Raw genomic sequence first — 21,577 nt, 5'->3', positions numbered from 1 at the left:
AAAGATTTTTTTTTTGCTTTTTATATTTTCAAGGGCAATACAAAAATTATGATGTTGGTTCCAAAGTCAGGTAAGATCTGTGTTGGCAACTACAATTCTTTTATAGGACATATGTTACTGAGTATTGAACACTTGTTTATGTAGGCACGGATTTAAGAATAACACCACAAAATCAAACTGATAAAGTGCAGACCTGTGCTGAGAACCAGGCCTGGTAACTCTGTCTACTCCTACAGCTGAGAAAACAGAAGGGGGAAAAAACTGCCATTATAAGAGAAGAAGCATATTATAAATTATAGTTACAGAACTAGACCAGCTTTCCTGCAAGGTCCAGAGCACTGGAAACCCCAGGTCCCCAGTGTACATGCACACCGTGTTTGTTGCAGGAAATATTTTAAGTTAGACTTTGGCTTACACAGTGGTTTATTTATAAGAAAACTTAACAAAGTTGTACTGATCCAAACAGTTCTCTTAACACAGTTTGTTTATATATTTCAGAATTATGTTTCAGAATAAAAAATTATGCCCTTAAAACCAGATAACAACCTACCCCCAACACAGTAAGTTTCGGCAAACAGTGATCAAGAAAGAGTGAATGGGGGAAGCCAGTGTGAGTCACGACTTGAGCGATGGCCTTTGCAAGATCTCATTCCTTGCATCAGAATTTTCTCCCTAAGAAGGATTTAGGAGATAAAAAGGTAAATGTAACATGTCCTTGTGTTTCTCCATCTCATAAGGGCAGTTTTCTACAGTCCTTAGTAACAGAAAAAAAAATATTTCCAGAGCTTTCACATATCCAAAAAAAAAAAAAAGGCAGAAAACAAGAGGGAGAATAAAAACTAATATAAGCTAAAACATTATTTTGTAGTAAACAATAGAATATAACGTGCAATAGTGCAATTTCTCCTTTGCTGCTCCAACAGTGAAGTCTTGGAAGATAGTCCCCTGCGTGTCACCGCGTAGCATCCCACATCTAACTGCGTGTTTGCCGGGCACTGCTGGCTTTGCCGGGCTTTGGAGCAGAGTCGCTGTGTCCGGGCTCTGCTTTCCCCTTCCCAAGGTGGCGGAGTTTCTGATCCCAGCGCTGCAGGTTAAACAGCAAAGACATTACAAGAGAGATTACAGAAGAAATAGGTCATATGTAAAAGAAACACGTGCTCACACACAGCAGCAGAAGGAGAAAAGCTGCTGCTGTTTCCATCACATCGCCCTGCGTTGGGCTCAGGGGTGGAATGTGAGGTTATTGGGAAAAGTCACTTCAAACAGGGAAACCATTTCCTGGCTTTCTTGTAGCCTCTGTGAATGAAGGGGTTATACAAGGCATAATGGCTTCAGCACAAAGGGGACTTACCTTTGAAATAATAAAATTTAAATAAAGCTACTGGTGCACAGTCTTCGGAGGAAGCAAGCAGGATGACAAAGCAATCAAGTGATTTTTGTTAATTATTAAAAATTATTATTTATTTTTACTTTTGCAGGTAATAGCAACCACAGTAAAAAAAAAAAAAAGTAAAAAGGCATAATAAATATAGTTGGTGCAACTGGTGATAGTCTTGGAAAAGGAGATGATAATGAGAAATGAGTGGAGATGTGGCAGGGTCCTTAGCAGCCCCAGGCTGGGCACGAGAGCAGAGGCAGCAGGTCACAAACAACAAGGAAACAAGTGAGAAAATAAGTGAGTTCCCAAAAAATTATTCCAAACAAATGATGCTCCCACCCAAGAACTGGAACTGAGGATAAGTCAGGTCACAGTGGTAACAAGGTATTTTCTCTGTGGCACTGGATTTCATAGGGTTCTGCCAAATCAAACAACAACTTGGAATTAGACCCTCATATCTTTTCCCTCCTGTAATCTCCATGAATGCGACAAATGGCACAGAAAATCTTGGCTTTATAATCACAACAGTATTTTCCTGTCAGTGACCATTACACTGTTGAAGAAAGTGCTGAGTGGAAGAGAAGACTGGTTTGCACAGACAACCATTATGGCAAATCAATGGCTGAGAAATTGCAGCAAAATAAGAAAATTCTCTGTAAAGTGACATTCCTATGACATCAAAATCACTGATACTTTGCAGCTCATCAAAACATAAACAGCAACCCTTCCAGAACTTGGAAGTCATTAGAAAACGTGTAAATTAGAAAACAACAGAATGTATTTGCATATCGAATTAGGGTTCTTCAGCCTGGAGAAGGCTCCATGGACACCTCAGAGCACCTTCCAGTACCTAAAGGGGCTACAAGAGAACTGGAAAGTGACTTTTGACAAGAGTTTGTAGTGACAGGACAAGAGGGAATGGCTTCACACTCATGGAGAACAGGTTTGGATTAGGTATGAGGAAGAAATTCTTCCCTGTGAGGGTGGTGAGGCCCTGGCACAGGTTGCCCAGAGACACTGTGGCTGTCCCATCCCTGGAAGCGTTCCAGGCCAGGTTGGATGGAGCTCTGCGCAACCTGGGCTAGTGGAAGGTGCCCCTGTCCATGACAGGGCAAGGAAACAAGATAATCTTTAGGGCCCCTTCCAACCCAACCCACTCTAGGATTTGACGACACTTCACTTGCACTTGAGCTCATTGCTTCCATGACTTCCCTGTCATCTACCTCCCTCAGCTAAGCCAGGAAGGTGAACTTAAATTAATTGCTAATCCACACAATTTGGTAAGGGAACTGTATCTAAAGAACATTAAATCTGGAAAGTATAATCCTGCCTTAGTCTGGAAAACATTTGTAAAGCCCTCTCATTTTTTCTTTAACTAGTATCACCCCAATTAAGCAGGCATGTGCTGTGGAACACACAGCTTGCCTGTGGAGTTAAAACACTCCTACTGTTCGCTTTTTTGAGACAGAGGTTTTGATTGCTGCTGAACTAGGGGGCTCTGGGGTAATTCAATGTATCCCTTTAGTTTATTCATCATGCATTTCTACGTAATACAGCAAATAACACAGCAAGTTGGTCTTTGACACATGGCATTAATTAACCGGAGGCAGCACCTGTATTTTCTTCCTTAATTTTGAAAAGATTAGGTAGATGTTTCATGGCACCTGTGACATTCTGACTTTTGGTGAGGTGTTTTCTTACCTTCACTTTTTTACCGAGACGATCCTTCCACTTCTCAGCTATGGAGCCTTCCACTAAGAGTAACCTACACAACAGAGACAACCAGTTACTCCACCAACGGGCTGTACAACCCGACACAAGCAAGACTAAGAGCTCTGTGCCCGCAGAGAGCCTTGCTCCCCCCCCCAAACACCATGAAGTAGATGTTCAGGCAGTCACTACAAGTTTTTCTTTCCTTGTGGCTCCGAAGTTCAGCTTTACAACAGGGGAACAAATAACAACCAACACGCTCCAAGGCCAGTGCAGAAGAGTTACCTGGAACGCTCCTCGTCCTCGTAGCCCATAATGATGTACTCTTCGTTGGCACTGAGCGATGGGCACAGGCACCCAGAGTTCGTGTGAAGGTTTACAGTGTCCTTTGGGATGTTCACCAGGGAAGATTTCAGGATCTCCTTTACTTCCGCCACCACAGTGACGTCATGACATTTAGTCTTCACCTCCTTCACTTTAGCCCGAATGACTGGGAAAAAGTCACAAAGTGTGCCGTTAGGAGCAGCAGAAAATACAGGTCACTCCCAAACTGTTCCTGGTGACCTCTGGCATTAGTCTTTAGCATGGTCCATTATCAGAAGCTTAGCTGAACTCCAGCAGTGTCCCTGCCCCCATCTCTTCCCTTCATTACTTCACTCTCCACCAGAGGGGGTCCGGGAGCTCAGTGTATCTCTTAATGGTATGGTCATGAACAGGAATTATGTACCAGTTGGACTTATGTCCTGTTTAAGCTGGGCTTTGACTTTAGCATCCTTTCTTCTTCTCCCTTGCCACGAAAAATATACTTAATCCATTCTTTGCACGCTCTCCTTCTCCCTTGAGCTGTAACTGATCCCTCTTTGACTAACTGTAGTACAGATGACCAAACACAATCTGTCACTCTGAACCTTTTACAAAAGGTGAATGTGCATTAGAACTTCTCATATCACTACTCTGACTGGATGACAGGCCCTTATCTTTTTTATTCTCTCTTTAGTGACCCAGCACCAATCTGCTCTGCTCTTTATGAACTCCAAACGCTCCTGATCTTGACCTGATGACCTGACTAATTGTTTCCTCCTTCACCCTTTCTTTTTAAGCTGTACAGGATGAAAGGTTGCTTTTCAAAGGCAAAGCTGTTCATTTCTCTCACGGTGACCAGTGAACTGATACCACACGCAAGTGCAAAGCCACCCCAGAGGTCACGGTCCAGAGAATGCCACACCATTTACAGTACACAAACACTATTTTCCTCTACAAATGGCAGGTTCCTCAGATTCCAAACATCTTCTAACCTACGTGAAAAAGGTAACGTAGAAGAAAGAAACCCACGGATTTACACATCTCCTCTCTTCGCATGTATTGCCCATAACAACCATCAACCAGCAGGTATTGCTGGCACATTAAATACAGTTGCCAAAAAACTCTGACTTGTACATTTAATATGCACAATTTACCCCAAATGATCCACTCTTTTAAGATTTCAAAAACAAACCCTTGCTTTAGTTCGGAGTAATTTCAAATGCATTTTGAAACCTCTTCCATTTCAAAAGCTTGAGAAGATGGGCAGCCACGTGCTAGCGACTCTGCCATGTGTGGGTACCTCCAGAGAATAATCACTCTGCAATTTTTTTCCAAACAAATCCACCAGAACAACATAAAACCAACTAGTCACCTAAAAAATAACAACGATGTTTGAATACAGTTATAATTTTTTACCTTTTAACAGTAACTATTTTTAAAAGAAGCTTGCCTGATGTAGTTTTATAAATTTATTATCTTAATAAATATTATGCAATTGATACCATTTAAATAAAGCCTTTAAGTTCACTGACCCTAAGGCTCTTCACATGATTAATGAGAAAAAGAAAGGGCCCAATAGTTCAGTTCCTGTGATATGTATCCACTGGCTTCACCAGCTTAATTTGTTTGAAACACTTTGTGTGAAGAAAAGTAACAGCCTGGACCTGTGATATGCCTGAAGACTAGGACAGTCTGGACAAGGGAAGACATAATACGGACATGTGCAAAAGCTGAGTACATCTGAGCTGGAAATCACAGAGGCAGTTCAGACACAGCAGTCCATAATGTCACTTCTGTCACATCGCTTTTCACACTAAAAAAGTGCCTGAACCCCAAATATCTGCGCTGACACAGAGATAACTCAACAGAGACCCTCTTGTGCTAACGTATTAAGCTAATCCCCTCCATCCTTCTAATTTGGAAATGTTGCAGGCCACATCTTCCTCCTGTAATAAGTAGCGCTGGATTATCCGTCAGTAATTTGGAACTTAAAGCTTTTTTTAATGAAAATTTTCCCCTTGGCCAGAGCCTTAAAAAAGTTGGGTGCTGGCCATGCAGCTGCTCTTACCGTAGTTGTAGTTGTTGCGTAGGTAGGTCTTCTGGGTAGCTTTTACAGGCTTGCACTTGCAGCGGTCTACTGAAACAGAAGGCTTGGTTTAGAAAGAAAAGAGTATGTGTTCAGTGACAATCTTCCCCAAAACCCCAAACTCACACCTAACAAAAATTTCACTGAATCGACTTGCTTATTACAGTGAAATGCTAAAAGCCACAGGGGCATTCCTGGTCTGTTCTGTTGGGAGAAGCAGAACTGTCCATGAAACCTTAAAGGTTTCTAGAAGAAAACCTGACATGCTGAAATTTTAAAAAAACTAAGCCCAAACAACACCACAGCAACAAAGACACAAGGACTTAGAGGCTGAAGTGACAAAATCACCCATTTTTAGCCAATTCAAGGTTTTATCTAGGTCTCTCCTGTGCTCCCAGGTGCTGCAATTCCATATCTTTGCAATCCTGTTCTCTCTTCTGTACTAGACTTAGGGAATGCCCTCCTTTCTGCACCTTTTTTCACACAGGTTGTAACAGGTTGTAACAGAGACACAGCAAGAAAATACAATGACAGGGCATGATTTAGTATTTGATTGAAGACTACCTATCTCAGGTTGGTTTGGCAAACTGGGATGCTCTGGCTAGCAGGCATTCAGAGAATCATAGAATAGTTTGTGCTGGAAGGGACCTTTAAAGGCCAACTCCTCCTGCAGTGAGCAAGGACACCTTCGACTAGATCAGGTTGCTCAGAGCCCTGTCCAACTCACCATAAGGAATTTTGTAAACTGTACACAATTTTATTGTGACCCAGAACCCCAGGTTTACTTGAAATGGAGAAATTCTTAGCCCTCGTGGCCCTACGGATGGCCTTCAAAAGACAACACAAACGAGCACTGTCAGAGCAGCGTTTCCAGCGGTGCAGCTGCCAGACAGCTGGGAACTATAAGGGAGGCAAAAACGTTTTCATTGGTGCCCAGGGAGTGCTGAGGCTGAAGCTGCAGACCCACACGTTCATTAACACCACCGATATTTCATGGCTGGTTGCTCTAAGGCAAATATTGACTTATTTCGTGCTAGTGTTTAAGTGGGGTTCAGTGGAGTCATTTCAAACAGCAGGTCCCAGTGTTACACACATGTGGTCATCTATTTTGACATTTGATTTGGCATTTAAATGGAAGTAGGCTTAATGCAGCTTATTTCTATGCGCCATCATTCCAAATATCAATGCATATAAGCTAGTGATTCAGTTAAATCCAACATGGAGAACCTGAAAAAGAACTTTTATTTGCTACATAAGATTCCTGCATATTAAAAAAAAAAAAAAGGAGAGAGGTGGAATCGTATGGTTACAGACTTCTCAAATTATTATTTATTTACTATTGAAAGAATTTTTGTAGTTGAAAATACCAAAAAAAAAATCCCACAGGAGAGAGGAAAACATTTCAAGAGAAGAGTATATTGTTTCCTTAAATTCCCAACACATCCTCAGGAATCTATACATGAGTCCTACAGACTTAAGTTTTTGTATGAGACTGTGTTAGAATAACAAAGGCAGAGAAGGGAAGTGATTTTTGGCTTCCTTTCTGCCTCTGAGAGCTCGTGCATACTGTAGGCCAAATTATGGTTCATTTTTAAGCTGCCCTGAAACACAAAATAAAAGATGTGCTCCTGTGGCCCACGCACACACAGGCACCTCAGCACTCAAGTCCAACACTTTAATGCTCTCCTGCTCTACAGTATTTTGCTCTGTGGCACAAGTAGAATAAAACAGACTAAACTACAAGAAAAGAACACACACCCTCACATTTCCCTCAGTATTGGATTACTGCATTAATTTGAGAATATATTTTATTCGTCTTATTCTAGAAACAAATTATGGACCTGCCCATGTTCTTACTGAAAAATACCTCCTACTCACCCTAGTGGACTCTACAAAATGCTGCAATATTCCTGATTACTATTTAGAGATACAGAAACTAACCCAAAAGTAATTTGCTAAGGTCAGTTATAAAGTCAGTGGTACTGCCAGAAACAACTCCTCTCTCCCAATTCCTGGTACAGTGACTTTCCAAGGAAGCCAAACGTGAGTATTAGAGAACATATATTTCAGACAACAATGTAGTTTACTGCCAAGAGAGGTAAAAAAAGCTCCCCCCAAAAAACTCAAGGGGGTTCAGAGGGAGAGTTTTGCCAGAGATAAAAGGTGCCACCATGCACAGCAGCACGTGCAATAAGCTCCAGAAACCACAGAGCTGAGAAAGGGATTTTTTGAAAACACATCAGTTTGCTACTTGCAAAGCAAACAAAAAAAATCTCTATTTACAATGGCAAAATTACAAATTTACTTTAGTGAACATATAAATAAAGCTGTTACAAAGCACAGCCCTTTAGGTGGTCAAACTGTGTTTGTCAGTTCAAAGAGGTGCAGCACATTGAACGAGAAATTGTGTCTGTACAGTGAAAAGAAGTGATAAAAATTATTCCCCTTCCTCTTCATCAGCAATTTTTCTGGGCATCTTCACGCTATTTCTGGATGGGATTTTTTGGGGTCTGGTTTTGCTTTAAGTAGTCGAAAAGCACCACAAACAGCAATAATATGACTGAAACATTTCCACTGCAGGAAATGTTTGTGCAGTCACTGTTGAGCATGACATCCACGCTTACTCAGTGCCACACAACTGAAACCAGCTTAAAACTATGAAGATACTAACATTAGTAACAAATATCTTTAACAAGTCTTTCAGACATGGTCCCAGGCTCAAGGCAATTTAAACCAAACTTGTTAAGGGACCTGCTTTTATCAGTTTTTCTAATTGTAGCTGGGTTTCTAAAGGACATGCAGTGTTACTTAAGGAACATTTTGCACCTACACAGCTGCTTTCACTATGAAAGCAAATGTACTGTTAATGATCACCTACAGATCCAAGTTTAAAACTGTATTATAAACTGGGCATTATTAATACCTTTCTACATTTTGGCCACAGATTAATGCTGAAGTTATCCAGGTTTATGTAGATAACTAATTTCCTGTTCCACATCCACACTTAGGTGTTTATGTTAATGAACTGAACATCAGTCCACACTACAGCTCATCAACATCCTTCTCCTCTGGAGAAAGAAAGACACGATGGCCAACTCTAGGTTTCCAAGTGTCATCTTCTTGACAAAGGCCTAAGAGGAAAACTTCTGATAAAACTGTAATAAAATTCAAGGAAACCTACGGTCATCGGCTTGTTTGAGCAACAAACCCACATTCTTATAATTATTAGATACAAACCTGGGCTTTGCTTCTTTGCATTGCCTATGAGTGGTGGTAACACTCAGGGGGTTTTACTCAGTTCCAGCAAAAACCAAACAGAAATAAAAAGCAACAGGGGACCTGCTGGAATAAAACCAGAAGGTCTCATACTCAGCCTCCTCAGGCTAACGGGAGTTTTGCCATTATCTACAAAGAGTGCTGAATTTAATTTGCAAACTTTAAAGTCAGAATGAACCGTTATCTTACTGGTTTTGCCCAAGGAAAAACCAATTTAATGATTATTCTCCCTGTTCAAGACAAAACTTGTAATAAAATCAGCACAGCCCTCCTGATTTGAAAGACATTTTGAGGCTGACCAGCCCCAAATGCCACCTGCCCGTGGGATGCAAAAGCACAATCTGCAGGGTTCGTAGTCAAGAAAGAGTATTTTAACATCACTCAGTACTCCTCTTACTTATTAAAATATTGAAAGTATTTGAAAGACTCCAGCTTATGATAAAGTTTTCTAAAAGTTTACTTACCGATGCTGGTGCCTCTGCAGTTGCCGTTATTGGAATCCATAGGGAAATCTGGCATGGATTCATAGAATATGTAAAGAAACATTACTATTTTTAATATTGCATTATTTCATTACACACATGTTACAATGTTTTCTCTTCCTCTAGTATTTAGCATATTAAAACTTAATAACTTCATTAATAAACAGATTGTAATGTTCTAGAGGCCAGTCTTGTAAAGTTGATACGATTTTTTTTATCTGCATTTCACCTGAATCCAGCACATCATGTTAAATGATAGAGCAGATTAAACATTCCATTTCCACTGAGGCACATACTGGCAGGTTTTAGACAAGGATTGAAATTTATGGCATAAACTTCGAGCATCTACGAAAAGTACCTGTACTGTTTGCATTTAATTAAATGATGAAGGAGAAATTACTTTTCGTTTGTTTTTTTGGTCACTGAGGAAATCAAACCAACCAACCACAATCATATCGTTGAAGAAAATGCCAAAATAAATGTTTGAAACCTTCCCCTTCCCCCTCAGTTTAAAAACACACTGATTATTTTGAAGGACAGATAAGGAACAGAAGGAAAAAAAGGCACTATGCCCAAAGAACTGCTTTCAGACACATTTGTAAGTGGAATGTCTCCCATATTAGTAAAACACATAATTTCAAACCTATTGTGGATTAAATCACACAATTTAATGGGTTTATACATATACTTAATAATTAAAAACAAGTTAAAAATAAAAGCAAGAAGAACAAGATTTGGGAGAGAGGCAGGATACTTTCTTACAATGGCACATGAAATGGAAAAACAAACAAGCTTTCAAAGAAAAGGCCTTCCTTTAATTTTGCATGCCCAATCACTTATGCTGTTTTTCCAAGTCTGGAAGCTGGTATCCTGCAAACATCAACTTTCTTATAATCTTACATTACCGTGGATGCAATGCCACTGCTTTTACAATATAGGACAAATGAACACATGACCACGTAACAAAAGCTCCTCTCTTGCAGCCTGAGCTGGAAGGATTTGGCTGTAAGACAGCCCAGACTGCTGATGATATTCAGTATAGGTGAAGGCTTTAGATGTGTGGGTTAAATGTTAAGGGCTGGGACCATTATTTAATCACAAATTCTGTAAATACATTATTTAAAAGCCTGTTTACAGGAAAAATTATATTACTTAAATAACCCAATTTTGCCATCCTTCTTAAAAAATTTTAAAAATCTCCACCTTAATGCATATTTATACTATTTATAGAAACATGAAACTCGATTTACATAAATGAGCATATGGCTAAACCACAGTCGGGGCATGAGTAAAACCAAAGACCAACTGATTTCCTCACAAAATAATTAACTTCGAAAAAATAAGACTTCAGGAATAGTTATTCTAACCAACGTAAAGAGCAAAGGGTATAGAAAATAGCACAGAAGGATTGAGTAGATGCTCTTCTATATGCAAAATCCTGTTGCTAATAAAAAATCACATCCATTTTCTTCTTTCCAAAGAAAGTTCCAAATTACCACAGGATCTTAGTTTATAGAATAAACCCAACATTTGCATGGAGCCAATTTGGTCTTTGCTTATCAGGTATTTCCATGGCTTCTCTGTGTTGCCTTGTAACGAGACAAATTATACAAGTTGATTCTTACTTACATATTTTATTTTGATTATTCGCCTGGGCTACTCTCAAGTGTTAAGAATGCATTTTATGTTGTATCAAGTGCTTTCCTGCATTCCAGAACATGATGAAAGAGGAATTAAAATGAAAATGGCTTTCCTTTTGTAAATAGCCAGCAAAAGGATGACCACATTTCTTCTTTATCTCCTGGGCCAATCCTCTGTTGTCTTGTTCATTTAGTCAAGTTGTAGCTTTAAATCTACAGTTCCTTCTGATGTGGCAAAAGCACAGAGAGCGGGCAGGTCTCTGGTCTGATAATCCTCCCATCTGTTCCTGCTGCAGACAGGAGTCTGAAAAGCCTCCCAGCCACCATCCATGGAGAAGTGGCTCTGCCTCTCCATCACAGAGAAGACAAGAGAAGTATCAGATGAAATGCTTACCATCTTCCATCCATGGAAGGAAAAAGGAGCCCTGAAGTATACTCCCCCCTCCTAAATCAAGGGCTGATCCAAGTAGTCATGACTTCATGGTGCTTGAGCAAACCAAGTCCAACTCACACTGAAATTACAACTGAAAGTAAACCAGAGCCCAGTAAGGGGTTTGCAGCTTTCCCTGGCCCACAAGGGGTGTGATGCTCGTGGGTACTGGCTGAGGAACTGTCCTTCCGACTCACACCAAGTCAAGGAGGGCTGGCAAACACTCAATATGCCCAATACAAACCCAGTCCTGCAAACAAGCACGGAACTAAACTGCTTTACACCAGATGTTCCCATCCAGTCCTAGGTACACCACTTATTTTTAACCAAATTACAATACACCACAGCCCCACCCCATTTCCTAATTCTGCACTGCCAGGTCACTCCTAACTGAAGCCAGTTGTTGTGGGTACCCTACAAAGCAGCTGGGTGGAGCAGCAGCAATTTGGATGTTGTGTGCAGGGCAGCTGTTGATAGAAGATGCTCCCATTTCCATGCCTGTGCCAAGGCTGTGGTGCTCTGTACTTGTGGTCAGGGCACAGTGTCCATCAGCGAGCAAAGAGGGGGTAAACAGGCACTGATACCTCACTTCACGGTTCATTTCCTTACTTGGGAGGGCTTGGGCCAGACAAATATTGACCTTGTCTTGATGCTTATCTTCCCTGAGGCACTCCTGTTTATTTAGGGATAAGTGGTTTCTAGTGATGGAGAGCAGCGTGGGCTTGTGGAGGGGACTGGAGACCTCTGCCACTGTATGATGTGTCTCAGGAAAGGCTTCCCATCTCCCTGATCCTTTCCCCAGTCAAGCTCATAATGTTTGGTCCCCTCTCACCTACCAGGGAAGTGATGGGAAGAGGGTCTGGGCCAGCCCTGTCACCAGCCACTCACCAGATCTTAGGTGGGTGTGAGCAACCACGAAATCCCAGCCCCTGACCCCAGCAGCCTGCTAGGCAGAGACCTCCCTCCACCCAGAGATGCACGCTGCTGAGACCTTCAGCTGTAATGCAAACAGAGGAAGGAAAAAAAAAGCCATTTAAAAAACCCTAAATCAACTGACTTCCTATTGTTCCACTTCTCTTCAGGGGCAACCCCTCTGCCAAGTTCCGTCTATGTAAAGCAATCTTTCTGAAAAGAGTATCTGTCAGCGACGATTAGCAGGATTGCCAAAGAGGGAATATTATGCAGAGGTCCAATCCAAAAGTTTCCTATTGAATTTTGTTTAAGAGCAGGGGAAAGAATCCAAACTGATCTTTCCAATAAGCCATTTTAATTACTCAATTTTCAGAGGGATGCTATATAAAAAAGCCAAACCAAAACACTAACAAGGAGAGCTAAACAAAAGTAACTTGCACAGTAAGTGTACAAAATAACAATGCCCGGACCACAGATTTGGATGAGAGGTTTCGGAAAGGGAAACAAACTTGGTAATACCTGCTTTTGAGTGAACATCTTACTTACACCACAGTTTAAATAAAGTAAAAAAAAAGCAGAGAAATGGCCAAAAGTAACACGATTCTGATTGTCACTGCAATTAAAGAGTATGGCCCAGCTATTACTGAAGCCACTCCAGGCCCCCTGCTCCAAAGAACAAAACCACAGCCAGAGTTGCTGCTTGGGCACTTGCTTCAGATGGAGACATTAACTAATGGAGCCCCATTTAGAAACCCTTCCAAAATGCATGAATTCAGACCCTGTCATCTGCTTCAGCTCTCAGTACAGAGGGGATCTTTGCTAAGTTGGTTGCAAAAGCATGCACAGTAAAGCAAAGTGATATGAAAACCAAACCTAGTTAAAATTTAATACAGAGAACTCAAGCTCCAAATCACAGAGCAGACTGCTCCACATAATAAATCATTCCTCATAACAAATCCCACCAGGTTTTGATGACATTTAAAGGCCCAGGTCTTGACTCAGTGCTTAGACAATGGCTTTAGACAATGCAAAATCATTCCAGGGGACTCAGCCTACAAAGGCAGACCGTGGCAAGAGTCTAATGTCATTGGTGGTATCATCGTTAATAAGGTTTAAGTTCCCTTATTTACGTCTCCCATCCTCTTTCAGGCTTGAAGGTTGTAATGATTTTCTTCCTTAAGTGAGAAATGAGGCTGCTCCCAAGTTTTGAGCAAATGCCTAAACAAATCTCAACTTTAAAACGACAACCTGGGCATGACTGTTCATCCTCAGCAAGGTCCGAAACGCTCCCCCAGCCCTGCTGTGCACATCAACCGCTCTAGGTAGAGCTGTGCAAAGACTGGGTCAGAACAAACTCAATGTGGAGCTTGGAAACTGCTGTTTTGGAAATGAAGTCAATAACATAGGAGAAACAAGCAATGGGAAATGGCTCTTTTGCTTGTCTTTTAAGCCTCCAATGCCAGATTCCCACACTGGGTTACTATGAACTCATTTGGCAAGACATGGAGGGCTTGGGCTACATGGAGGAATCAGGGATTCACATAAGATTTAAGAAAATAGGTGTACACCCCTTGAACAATCTATAGTTTTCTTTAATGTTCAAGAGATGATAGTTTTAAGGAATTCAGCATTCTCCTCAGACATCTTATGACAGTCACTCAAACTGGTTTGGGTGTCAACTACATGTGGTTGATGCCTTGTGATGCCACTTCCCTTTCTCCAAAGTCTTACCAACGGGCCAACATGCCCCCAAGCTATTTTCTTATACAAATAAAATATGATGAGATGGACCCGGCCGACAGATCTGTCCTTCAGTTCGCACAGTACCCACCACATTGCTCTGGTTTTACAGCCAGTTCCCCCTTCAAAACAGGAATAAACATCACTTGAGACATAAACACTCTGCTAGGCAGTAGCAGCCAAGCACACACGCCAAAGTGCTCTTCTGAGTCAGCACCCCAACGTCAGTGATGACCGTGGTCAGGTTGGTCATTTATTACCTGAAAATTAAAGACAGGTCCTGCCTCTGAAATTTTAAGATACGAGACAGCTTTTGTCTATCAGCAGTTCCTGCTGTTTCACAGAAGTCTGACAGGTCCCTGCATAAGGGAAGCAGATAATCTAATAGATGGGAGGAAGAGTCAGCATATGCATGTGGAGACTGAAATGCATGGAGCAGGTGACCAGGACCTCCCACAGATGAAAGACAGCTTGTATCAATGTCTGCAAGCAGAACCGTTTTCATCCCCCAAAAGTGCAGGACAGGGGTGTAGGATAAAGGCCATAGGAGACTTCAGACATTAGCATGCATTAATCTGACATCAGGGATGTTAATATATTGTCCAGAGGCTTTTTCATCCTCCATCCTGGATGATGATTCCTCCACAAAAAGCCAAAATATTCAGCATCACATCTGCATCCAGAACAACTACACCATGCCCACAGCATCCTTCTGCTTTCTGGCTGTAAAGGAACTCCAGTGTTTCCCAAAGAGAATGAAAAATCAAGAAACATATGCTTCCCATGTGATAATTCTTTGAAGGTGATCTCTGTAACTTGAGGAACCTCAGACCTCCAATTCAGCACTCCCACTCGGGTTTTGGGACCAGCACAAGCCCAGGGAGTGTGCACAGCTATTCCTCTGACCAAGCCCAAAACAGCACAGTCTGACATTGGAAAAAGGAATGCAAATTGGGCTTGTGAACCCTACCCCTGCTCTGACAACAACAAACACCTGACCACATCTTCCTTCAGGCTGCTGCCTTACAGAAGAAATGACACAAATGTACCAATGCTCACCAGCCACAATGCAGAGACCTCAAGAGGAAAGGAGACAGTAGAATCCTATTACATCGCAGGTAGCAAAAGAATAAAAGCAAAACCAAGATTTCACTTCTGAAGAATAAAAAATTGGCTTCATGGCTGTTTCACGGGCTTCTACAACAAGAAGTCCATGAAACAATGGATTTATATTTTTGCCTGCTCTATTAGATGTAGTTTGCAGACAGCAGAAGGGGCTAGAATGCTTAGGAGATAAACTAAGAGCAGGTATTCTGCATGCTCCTCATCAGGCAGTTGGTTATTCATGTCTTCTACTTGGCTGCAATCCTTTATTTGGAGAATTGAATTTGGAAGTGTTCACCTTACCTCTTCCTAGAACAGGAATCCTTCGCTCTGCTTTCTAAAGGAGCAGTTTTATTCCCTCAAGAAGGATTCTTTCAGGCTGGTATATAATGCATCAGTTCAAAATTTTCAGCCCAGAAATGAGAATGTCATCAGGTTCTCATTCACTGAAAGAGAGTTTTCATGGATCTGGCCCTGGAATCCCTCAAAGAGGTTATTGTACTGCTGAGGTCCTCAGAAATAGGTAACTCGGGGGCAATTTTAGCCAAGCTTCCTCCCTCCAGATTTGAATGTGATTGCTTTCAAATTGCTGCAGACCTGCCAAGCCTTGCTCATTTTGGAGCCATTTTTAAGGCAGTTTTGAAAGCACCTCAATGCCACAGAGAAAGGTGCTTGGTGTTCAAAACAGTATTTTCCCAAACCACCCCAGCAGGTCTCCGGCCCCCAAAAAGCAGAAGCTGAAGGCAAAAACTGATGGTTGGGTTCGTGGGCTGGGGACGACTGCAAGGGGAGAAAGGATGGAAAGGCAAGAGGGGAGCAATTAGACGGGTTAGAGAGAAATAGTGGTAATGACTGGAGATACCAGGGTATGGCCACTGAGTGGAGATTTCAAGAGGTGGAAAGGGCCAGAGAAATGGAGTCAGAGAAGGAACAGGGTTTGTCTGGCCTGTAAATAAATGGAGCAATGGAGTGAGCAGCTTACCTGGGAAGGCTGAGCTGAGGAGCACAGTCAGGAAACCGAAGCACGATATTTTGTTAGGAGAAGAAAACAGGAATTACAGTGTTTGGCATTACTGGCAGTGGAATACATAAAGCATTTGGTAATGGGACAGAAGCACAGTCAAATACTGTGCTGAGCATAGCATGAAAAACCCCCCTTTCATTCCCAGGCCATTCATTACTGGGGGAGGATGGAGAGGTGGGATCCACTGCTCGTCAGTGAACTCCTACAACCCGGCACTACAGCTGCAGGCACGGAAGGAGCCGCTATGTGTGGGGGGGAAGGCAGCACAACGAGCCCTCGGGGTGCATGGGTGCTGCTCTGCCTCAGCCTCTGACCCTCCTGGCTGCTACCCCATCCCAGCACTGCTCTTGCACTCCTCTGATGGAGAGCTCTGGCAGAGCCACCAACACTTTGCTGCAAAGGAAATGTAACCTTGTTCCATCAGCAGCAAACGCTTTCCTGAAGTAAGACAGGAACTGCAGTTACTTCTTAAAGGTCAAAGCTCACTCGTGATAACCACCCACTGCCTTGCTTTAATTTCCTATTCAATAGTTCCTTGGATTCAGTATTTCTGTGGTGCTTGGCTCACCATGCTGGAGCTGTGCCCTGCCAACTCCTCCCTCCCTAGGGCAGCTGTGACAGGAGCAGGGTCCTTGAGCCACAGCAGGTTTGCAGCACAACGTTGGCCTGAGCAGTCAGCAGTCCTCGCACAACCGTGCAGAGATGCTCCCACCTCCCCAGTACCACTGGACGGCAGCTGGACACTCAGCACCACCCACCCTGTGGGGCCAGAGAGCTCAGCTGCTGAAACGGGATGCAGTGACAAAGTCGAGGGGCTCCAACAGCCCCTCAGAAGCCACGGTGGTCAGGTACCACCAGGACTGCACTGGAGCTGCCTCCAGTGGCAGAGGCAGCCTTTGGCTCGCTTCAGGGATGCTGGGAACAAAACAGAGCGGAAGGCTGCACCTTTGCTCCTCACCAGGCTGTAACTTTAGAGCCCAGGAACCTGCTGAGGAACCTGTAACCTGTACCTTCAGTGCCAGCCACAGAGACGAGCTTGTTTTCTCCCCTTCAGGTGTGCGTGTGCCACCACTGGCATAGGAAGAGGCCGGGGAGACCATGGCCCCCCAGCTTCTGCTTGGGGCTCCTCTGGACACAGCTCTTTTCCCCAAAACCTGTGGAGTGGTGGCCTTGTGTGGGAGGGGAGCACCCCACTTTGGGGAGTGAGTGGCTGGAGATAAACAGAGGCGCTGGAGGAGTCGGCAGGCTGGGGGCTGCACCTCTCGGGTGGCTCTGCCTTCTCAGCCAGCAACCGCTGCCGATGGAACACCAAAGCGGTGTATGGAAACGTTTCCCATTTCTGTGGAACGAGGGCTGTCGTTCCCACACTCCTACGCGATCCCCAGAGCGGCGGCAGGGCTGTCACTTGTCACACACCCCCTGTGCCCAACAGCAAAACTTTTCCAGCAGTTGCTAAAGGCAGAGAAAAGGGAGGAAAAGAGCGGAGGGCAAGCAAAGAGGCTCGGGGAGCAGTCGGACGGCGCGGAAGGGAGGCAGGGCTCCCGGGCTGGCGGGGCTGGGCTGCGCTCCCCGCCCGCCGCCCATTGTCCCCGTGCCGGTGCCGGTCCCCGCGCACTCACCCGCGCCCTCGGCGGTGACGATGGCCTCGGGGGAGATGCAGACGCCGCGGTCGTAGAGCGGCAGCTCGTCGCAGGCCAGGCTGTCGGGCCAGGTGTGGCTGTAGCGCAGCAGGACGGGCTCGCAGCCGGCGCGGGCGCGCTCGCAGACGGACTTGCAGGGCTTGATGGGCTCGTGCTGGAAGTCGATGGTGCAGATGGGCGCGTACATGGCGCAGAGGAAGAAGAGGAGGTCGGGGCTGCAGTTGGTGCCCAGCAGCCCCTCGAACTGCTCCATGGCCAGCACGGCGTTGGCCTGCGTGCTGTGGTGCAGGTGGTTCGGCATCTTGGTCATGTTCCAGGGCAGCGGCTTACACAGCGGGATGCGCACGGGCTCGCAGGCCGCCCCCCGCCCCGCCGGCGCCCGCCCCAGCACCAGCAGCCCGGCCAGGGCCAACACCGGCAGCCTCCGCCACATGCTGCCCGCCCCGACGGTGACCGAGGGGCCGAGCGGGCACAGCGAGCGCGGGGGCAGCTCCGCCCGCCCCGGCCCAGCCCCTCCGCGCTGCCCCCGCCGGGCGCGCACGGGGTCCCGCCTCTCCGCCCCGCAGCCCGGCCCCGAACAAAGGAGAGCCCCGGGCAGGGGAGGGACGGCTCTGCCGGCTGAGAAGAACGCGAGAGAAGTTCGCCCCGTCCTCTCGGGAGGGCGAGCGCTTGAATTCTCCCCGAAGTAGAAACCTCGCTGTGAACGCGGACGCGATTCCAGACCAAGGGCTCGGAGCTTCGTTCACGCGGTTTTGTTTTTTTTTTTTTAAATACCTGGTTTTTGCACACACTGTGCCGGGTGCGGCCCTTAAGCAGGAGGTGCACACAAAGAGCACGTCACCTAGAAATAGTGATGGGTGCCCAGTTTTAGAGGAGAGCCTGTAATAATGTTGAGAGGCTTAAAAAAAGAGGGAGATTGGGCTGGGCAGCTGGGGGGGGGGTTGCTTTTCAGAAGGTTAAAAAAAAAAAGAAAGGCCAGATATAGTTTAAGCTTGAAGACCAGTGGCACAACAAAGGGGGTCCCGACTTGATCTGAAAGAAAGAGCCTTGATATAATCATAGAATGTTTTGAGTTGGAAGGGACCTTAAAGATCACGTAGTTCCAAGCCCCTGCAATGGGCAGAGACACCGTCCACTAGACCAGGTTGCACAGAGAAAACGAGCTGACATTTATTAACTGAATAAGTCCTTTCTAGTTACAAAGGTACTGAGAAACTGCTCGACTGTGCATTTGTTTTAGCTTTACTATGGTTTTAGGGGGGTTAGTATTCCAGCCTCTGCCCTTAAATCGAACCTGTGAGTAGAAACATACCTCCTACCACAAGCCAGTGCTCAGAAACCAGACCAAAAATGTGGATGGGCTCTGAAAGGAACCATGGATACAGACTCAGAAACACAGGGTCCTAAGCCTGGAAGGGCTTTTTGGCATTTTTTAACTTTACGACTGCAGATGAAACCTTGATCCCTTTAACTCTGCTGCCAAAGTCCTGTTGGCTCCAGCAAAGGCACATGCCAAGCAAACAAGGAGTTGTAATAGGGCCAGTGGAGTGGAGGTATTTTATTTGCCCACCTCCACAGGCAGGTGCTAATTTCAGGAACCAAAGTGTAGTTCCCCGCACTCTCAGAAGAAACTCTGGGCCTTGGAGACAGGCAGAAATGTCCATACAGTGTGTGACAGCCTCGGGAGCCATGGGTCAGGGGGCCTGTGCTCCTGAGCCTGCATCCAGGCTTGCAAAACAGCTGTGAGGGCAGGCAAAGGGGAGCTTGCTCCTCTGCAGGGGGAATCAAAGAGATCTGCTTTGACTTACCCTCTCAGCTCCTCAAATTTAGTCATAGCAGAATCTCAGCCTTGAATTTCTCCTTGCAGCGTAAAAAATATGTGTTTAAAAAGTATGTGGTGTAATAAAAACCTTACCCACCTGGTTGGGAACTGAATATACTGGGACCCTACCTGACAGACATTGGATGTGGAAGTGGTGCATCCCAGGGTACCTGAGTCCAGTGAGATGGGCCAGAGCAATGCAAAGGAGCCAGTGCTATGAACAAACAACATGACATTTTCTCTCTATTTTATTTCTGGAAATATTTTTTTTCAGATTGCCTCCTATCTGTTTTAGAATTCGTAACTACACAGGACAGCTTTTAAAACATATCCTATGCTTTGCAGGAAATAGGATAATGCTGATATTCCTATGCCTGCTATAAGGCTATCAATTAAATAAGTTTAATTTTTTAACCTCAAGTCCACACGAGATGACACTGCACATCTTTTTTTAAAGGTGTGGAGGTTGGTAAAGCAGAAAAGAGACAGAGGAGGGCTGTGGTTTCGTGCTGTGACAGTGCAGCTGCAGTGCTTTACCCTGCAGGTGGAGAGGTTCCACTAGCAGGGAAATAAAGCAGCTGGAGGAAAAGAGCAAACCAACAATCTGCTCCGTGTCCTCACGTACAGTTGCTGCACAACACCAAAACTGCCAACTGGAACTAAAATAGGTGGACGTACTTAAAATGGGGACTAGGGGGAGAAAGTGTGCCCTGTGCTATCTGGAATTTGAGACCGGTCTCAAAATAAGTAGTTTTTACTTTGGGTGCCACCACGCCACTGTTGGGAATTCTCTCCCACCACTTTCTGAAGATTCACAAAGAAAACAAAATCTCTTTCTACTCTTTCCATCAATGAGGGCAATGCTAAACCTCTGGGGGTGGGTGGTGACAGCAACTGGATTCCTAAGCTCGGACAACTCCAAAAGGGTTTAGTCAAACCATGGTATCATCATTCTATCAGCTCGGTGTCATGCATGACCAGCAAGAATTTCTTAATAAAAGTGTGCCCAGGCACAAGCTAGGATCAGCACTGCCTGCCTATGAGTTTCCTTTTGGGCTTTGGGAGGTTGGTACAGACCTATGAATTTAAAGAATAATAATACAGCCCATAGTATCACACAGAGTAATTTCCTAGAATAAACAACAGCTCGGTGGGGCTGAGGCCCAAGGCAGGGATTTGCCTCTGGAGTAGATCATACAAAAATTACAGAAAAAGTTTATTATTATCATTGTGCTCCACAAGAGTCACAGTAACCCACAGCAGTACATAGCACTGCCCAGGGCCCAACTTACTCATCCATAGCCCCATTTAAAAAAAAAACAACTGGGTTGCCTTGGAGTGCCATAAGGATGGATTTCAGTGGGAGGTGGCTGGATAACCCTCACAGCTCTGGAATGGCTGACCAGCTTTATTTGAGGGTGCAGAAACAGAGCAGCACGAGGCAGGCTGCAAAGAAGATGAAAAGCGATTGTGGGGTTTGTTGTTGCACCCTTCCCCAGAAAGAAACCAAGTAAGGAACTGCTTCCAGATGCCTGGCATTAATTTATTGCTTTGCTGTTTTTTCCTTTACACAGTGTCTGTTTTTCCCCCTTCTCTCCTTGTTTTTCTCTTATGGGAGTCAGATAAACAGCAACAGATTTAAGAAGCAAGAGCTGGCTGAGATGCTCTGATTTCCAGCTCCTCTGGTACAACTGTACACTAGCAAAACTTCACGGCTTAAAATATAGAAATATATGTATTTCAAGTTTAAGCTGGAGCAACTACGTTACTGAATAGAAATATGACCTTATTAAAAAATAAAACTGAAATTTGAAGCCTTCTTTGCAACAGTAAGAAACGCAAAGGGTTTGGCAAAGACGAACACGCTGCAGCCCAGGCACTCCTGAGTGCATTCATTAGGATCAGTTCTGTCCTTAAGTGCAACAGTCTCCCTCTAGGGACATGACACATCCCCCTATACCCATCTCAGCAGCCTACCTCTGTGAGCAGGGTGTGCCAGAGGAGGCACAGGGAGGATGAAAGCCCAGCTC

The 21,577-nt window shown here is 44.5% G+C and overlaps 1 protein-coding gene across 2 annotated transcripts; it reads right to left on the bottom strand.

The window, feature by feature from the left end:
• Positions 1 to 5: 5 nt before the first annotated feature.
• Positions 6 to 18,187, bottom strand: FRZB (frizzled-related protein). 2 transcript variants are annotated; one of them, XM_017829530.1, is made up of 6 exons: positions 17,705 to 18,187; positions 9,218 to 9,265; positions 5,460 to 5,528; positions 3,374 to 3,578; positions 3,080 to 3,143; positions 6 to 1,084 (listed from the first exon to the last, which is right to left on the bottom strand). In XM_017829530.1, exons 1-6 carry the CDS (start codon positions 18,156 to 18,158, stop codon positions 974 to 976), a joined length of 951 nt encoding a protein of 316 aa, XP_017685019.1. In that variant the 5' UTR covers positions 18,159 to 18,187; the 3' UTR covers positions 6 to 973. The 2 variants fall into 2 exon arrangements, with proteins under 2 accessions (XP_017685019.1, XP_017685020.1); XM_017829531.1 differs by having other exon boundaries at positions 974 to 1,084; positions 5,460 to 5,525; positions 17,705 to 18,158.
• Between the last annotated feature and the right edge of the window lie 3,390 nt (positions 18,188 to 21,577).

Source organism: Lepidothrix coronata, unplaced genomic scaffold, assembly GCF_001604755.1.
Source record: "Lepidothrix coronata isolate B3197 unplaced genomic scaffold, Lepidothrix_coronata-1.0 Scaffold165, whole genome shotgun sequence".
Taxonomy (NCBI): domain Eukaryota; kingdom Metazoa; phylum Chordata; class Aves; order Passeriformes; family Pipridae; genus Lepidothrix; species Lepidothrix coronata.
This window is presented reverse-complemented; position numbering and strand designations above follow the sequence as displayed.

Bases quoted from the DNA above. Each gene is read 5' to 3' on its own strand.
- FRZB (XM_017829530.1), bottom strand. From the start codon at position 18,158: ATGTGGCGGAGGCTGCCGGTGTTGGCCCTGGCCGGGCTGCTGGTGCTG. The intron at 3,579-5,459 runs GTAAGAGCAGCT...ACTTTTTCCCAG, and splicing joins ACGCAACAACTACAACTACG to TCATTCGGGCTAAAGTGAAG. The intron at 1,085-3,079 runs GTAAGAAAACAC...TTTAACCTGCAG, and splicing joins GTCTCGGTAAAAAAGTGAAG to CGCTGGGATCAGAAACTCCG.